This window comes from Vespa mandarinia, chromosome 2, assembly GCF_050613455.1.
Source record: "Vespa mandarinia isolate Hongniang chromosome 2, ASM5061345v1, whole genome shotgun sequence".
NCBI lineage: Eukaryota > Metazoa > Arthropoda > Insecta > Hymenoptera > Vespidae > Vespa > Vespa mandarinia.
This window is the reverse complement of record NC_140811.1, coordinates 4,635,001-4,640,000: the sequence shown is the minus strand read 5'-3', so window position 1 is coordinate 4,640,000 and position 5,000 is coordinate 4,635,001. Positions and strand designations below refer to the sequence as shown.

The window sequence follows — 5,000 nt, the reverse complement described above, 5'->3', positions numbered from 1 at the left end:
TCGTATTTACTTGTACAAAATTCAACCGATTGTTTTTCGAGATAATAATAATGATAATAATGACAATATTAATAATAATAATAATAACAATAATAATAATATTGTTAATAATAATAATCAAATAACAGAATCCTTACCTGGAGGCATCGATGAAGTATATTATAAGCGATGCTATACTGAGAATGAAAACTAGCACCACCTGAAACAGAAAGTACAATGTGTTAGATACTATGAACGTCCTTTTTTAAGAATAAATAAATAATTGAAAAAAAAGAAAGAAAGAGAGAGAGAGAGAGAGAGAGAGAGAAACAGAGAGAGAAAAGACAGAGAAAGAAGGTAACAAAAACATCTTAAATTTCTCGAGTAGGTACTATTAATCGATGATAGAGTAGCGCAACGAAAGGATGGAGGATGTAAAAACAAATACGAAACGTAGACTTTGGGATATACGAACTAGGAAATAAAGTCTCTCTCTTAACATAGAATAAGCAAATGCGTTCACGTGGTTCATGTTTGTTTGTTTGTGTGCGTCTGTGCGTACGTGCGTACACGTATATCCGCATAATGAATGGTACGTATTCTTTCACACAAACACATACGTACGTACGTAATACACGAAACACAAACAGATATGAAAATACATAAACTCGATGGTATGATAGAGTTTGTGAATTATCAGAGAGAATCGAAGCTCCCACGGTTGTCCTAGACCAAACATATATATTAATATATACATAATATATATATATATAAACGAAATGTAAATAACCAAAGAGGCATAGGGTTGTACGTATGTATATCCTAGGTAAGCTACATCACTCGCAACGATCGATTTCAAGTAACTTGGCTCTGTTCCAGATACTACCTCGTTAAATTTCGAACGATTTCCCGCTTCGCATGCTTAAAATCGGCCCTCACATTTATTTTTTTATATTTCCTCTTCCTTCTCTTTCATACAATATATTATTATCAGTTGATGGTTAAGTTCACGACTAAACCACTCTTGCTTGTGGCTCGTTAAATTTGTCCAACGTGATGCGTATTTCGACACCCACCAGTCGTTACTCTTTACCCCGTCGTTCCCCATTCTCCCACATGACGGCGATACCGAGTGGGCGATGAAAACAAATACAACTTGTTTATTATTATAAATTTTTTCTATTGGTAGAAACACAGAAAAGAGCGGGACGATATATCCTTTCCGAAATAGCTCAACTGATTACACTTTGAATCTTGATTATTCCATTTACGATGTTGTTCATTCATGAAGTTATTTCTAAAATAACTAGATAATCCGAAGAAAACTAGTGCTCTAGAGTTTTAATTTATATTAAAAAAAAAAAAAAAAAAAAAAAAAAAATTTGCTTTACAAATCATTCAGAAGTAACCTTGAAATGAGAAGATACAAATCGATTTACTCGAATAAATTCTTTCGATTTCCAATACAAATTTATTTTTTATCTATTCACAAAGAAAAGATAAAAAAGAAAAGAACAAATAAAAATAATAATAATAATAATAATAATAATAATAATAATAATAATAATAATAATAATAATAATAATAATAATAATAATAATAATAATAATATGAATAAACTTGCTGATTTATTCGCAGTGAATTGAAGAAAATATCACAAAGAAAAGCCAACGTTACTGAAATAAACATCGAGATAGAGAAAGATAGAGCGAAAGAGAGAGGGAAAGAGAGAGAGAGAGAGAGAGAGAGAGAGAAAGAAGGGAGAGAGAGATATCGGAGGGGTGCAGTAAGAGTCAGTTTTATCAATAAACGCGTGTATGGCTAAAGGAGGATGTTATACCCGTGACCACCAGCAATGATATCGATCGGTGGCAACCCTCTCCGACTCCCTCGCTTCGTTCGTAGCGCGAGCTGCAACGTGTCGGCACCTATACGTTACCGGGTTAACCGAGTACAGCTGCACTCCAACGGGGGTAAGACAAGCTTTACGTTTGAACTTGCGTTTGACCTGGTCACGAGGCTGTCGCTTCTCTCTCTCTCTCTCTCTCTCTTTCTCTTTCTCTTTCTCTTTCTCTTTCTCTATTGCATTGCCTCTTTCAGCCAGAAGGATACCTTTCTCTCTTATTCACTCTATTTCAAATCTTCAGTACATCCTCCTTCCTCTCTCCTTTAGCAACGAATGAAACGCAAGGTGGCGTTTCACTACTTTCCAACCCTTCGGCACACGCCCGAACACCGATCCTCTTCTCTCTCTTTCTCCCTTTCTCTCTCTCTCTCTCTGTATCTTTCTTGTTTGCTTTTGGTATCTCTCTCTCTCTCTCTCTCTCTCTCTCTGTCTATCTCTTTCTTGCTTGTTCTGGATATATATATATATATCTCTTTCTCTTTCTTGCTTGCTTTTGGTACATATATGTGCATATATATATATGTATATATGTATACATATATATATATCTCCCACTTACTGGAGCATGATAGGAAGATATAGGTCAGTGGGTTATCACCACGGGGATCGTTCTCCATTACCGGAAGCTTTTCTGACCAATTGCATCTTCGAAAGGACAACTGGACTGAGGATAAGTTCGTGGCTAGAAGGGTGGGAGAAATGAAAAGGGAAAAGAAAAAGATAGAAGACGAATTCGTACTTTCCGTTTGTTAAGCTTCTTAACGGAGACTTCGAGTTGTTTACGTGCTCTGTTTATTCGTCTTTTCCTATCAGGAATTAAAGAGATCCTTGAAAGAAACCGGAACAAACGGGGCTGGGTGGGTGAATCGAAGCGGTGCAATCTGGTAAGAGATTTATTTATCGCGAGCACAGTTCTTTGTGACGTCTCACTGTCTCTCGATTTCCATTGTAATTTTCATTACAAATAAATAAATGTATTGTACATATGCATATATATATATATATATATATATATATATGATATGTAATATAATATATTGCGTTAAATAAATATAATGATCGTAGAAAGTATTCGTGTAAAGAAAAAAAAAAGAAAAAAAAAAGAAAAAAAAAGAAAGAAAGAAAAAGGGGGAAACAGAAGGAAATAAAAAAGAAAAATATAAAAAGAGAAACAAAAATGAAAAAGCGAAATTAATTGTTTCAACTTTTTGAAAAAAAAAGGAAATAAAAGAAAACAAAGAGATAGAAAAGAGAAAGAGAAAGAGAAATATAGCATGAGACATAAAAATGTCACGTTAATCGATTCGCATGTAGCGCCACATGCAACTGCATTATACGCATACACATATACGTATATACAATATGTACGCAGCGCACGTTAGTGTAGCGCGCGACTCTTGCAAAGTTATTACAAAAGCTACTTCATTCAACGCTCCGTGAAGTAGAAGTGGCACTACCTCTTACCACCCCACCCTCCCTCACTCTTCTTTCTCACACCTTCTATCCTTGCACTATCACCGACGTCCTGTTCCATCCCCTACGAAGATATATATATACGTACATACATACATCGAAACGTAATTTTCACTTCTCGAGCGCGCCAGAGCGCTACTTAAGAAAATGCAATTTGCCCTGAGGAGCGGACAATCTGACCTATCGCGCCTTGCTATAAATAAAGATTGCCGTTCTTATTTTAGGATGAAAATTAGCGTGGGTCTCGGACAGTCTCGTCACGAGCCTCCTCGGTTATTTTCGTCGTCACCAAGACGACATATGCATATACTCTCTCTCTCTCTCTCTCTCTCTCTCTCTCTCTCTCACTTTCGATCAAAATATTTTATTCCGAAAGTGTAAAAAAATCGACCCCGATTCTTCGAACTAAACGAAAGTATCGTTGGACAGAAAGAGTAAAAAAAAAAATTGACGTTCAGTGAAGAATGGATTAATCGAATAGCTAAATAGAAGATTAGGAACGACGATTATCTAATACAATCGTAAAGGGAGGAAGAAATTTATCGAATGGAGATTTAAGGATGAAGAAACGATGATTGCATCGATTAAGATTTAGTTCTTAACGCCATGTCTAATTTCATTACATTACTATCCAAATGTATTTAGTCCGACGGACGGATGAGAGAAGTCGAAGGTCAAGAACGAGAGAATGAACTCGGACTTCGTCAAGGGATTTTCTTCGCCTTCGTTTTATCTTTTCAATTCGTCATTCGATTTGTCATTTTTCAAGTATAAAAGAACTTGTTAATAACGTTATCAAAAATTCAAGATTAATAGATACGACGAAGAGAAAGTATGGACAGTCTTATAATTAAAAGCAAACGAGATAATATCTTTCGTAATTTTGTACAATAACGATTCTCAATTTGGATAATTGAAATCTTAATACTCATAAGTACGTATAAATTTCCATATAACGTGTGTATTTTTCTTGGCTGTATGATGGAAACTCTTATTTGAGATTTTGATATATCCGTGACGAAACGATGATCTGACGTGTACGAATCATCAACGATCTTTGGAATCGTCATCCAACTTAGATAACAACGGTGAATCATAGTCTCTGCTTGAAATAAGAATCTTCGTCAATGTATACCTTCTCTCTCTCTCTCTCTCTCTCCCTCTCCCTCTCTCTTTCTACTCTTTCAAATCTTCTCTGCTGAGTATATATAAAAAAAAAAAAAACAAAAAAAAAAAAAAGAAATGAAGTACTGCTATGAGAGAGTTATACGAAAGGGAGGATGAGAGGTAGCCGAGAGGGTACCAGGCAAGAAAGTTTTACATCCTGAGATGGCGTACATCCAATTTTACGTCGTTTTGCGCCAACGGCAGATTGAACCGGGTTTATCTAATTCGACTATTTATACAAGTAAACGCGAAATTCAACGATGGAAAACTACCGGCCTACGTGTCAGCGACGTTTCACCCTTCTTTCCCTTTTCTTTTCTGACATAAAACGAGAGGATTCTAACGATCGTATGGATATTGTGTATTTGATACGCGAATACGAAAGAAAAAAAGAAAGAAAGGAAGAAAAAAAGAAAGAAAGAAAGAGAGAGGGAGATAGAAGATAATAGAAGAATATATCCAAGGACTATTAGAA

General features: G+C 35.5%; 1 protein-coding gene across 11 annotated transcripts in view; it reads right to left on the bottom strand.

Annotated features, from left to right (window-relative positions):
• Positions 1-5,000, bottom strand: part of slo (calcium-activated potassium channel slo) — an 83,737-nt gene that overhangs the window by 73,343 nt on the left and 5,394 nt on the right. For all 11 annotated transcript variants that reach the window (XM_085664782.1, XM_085664785.1, XM_035861623.2 and 8 more), the window contains exon 2: positions 138-199. In XM_085664782.1, the coding sequence (XP_085520908.1) occupies positions 138-199 (62 nt within the window). The remainder of the gene's footprint in view (positions 1-137; positions 200-5,000) is intronic.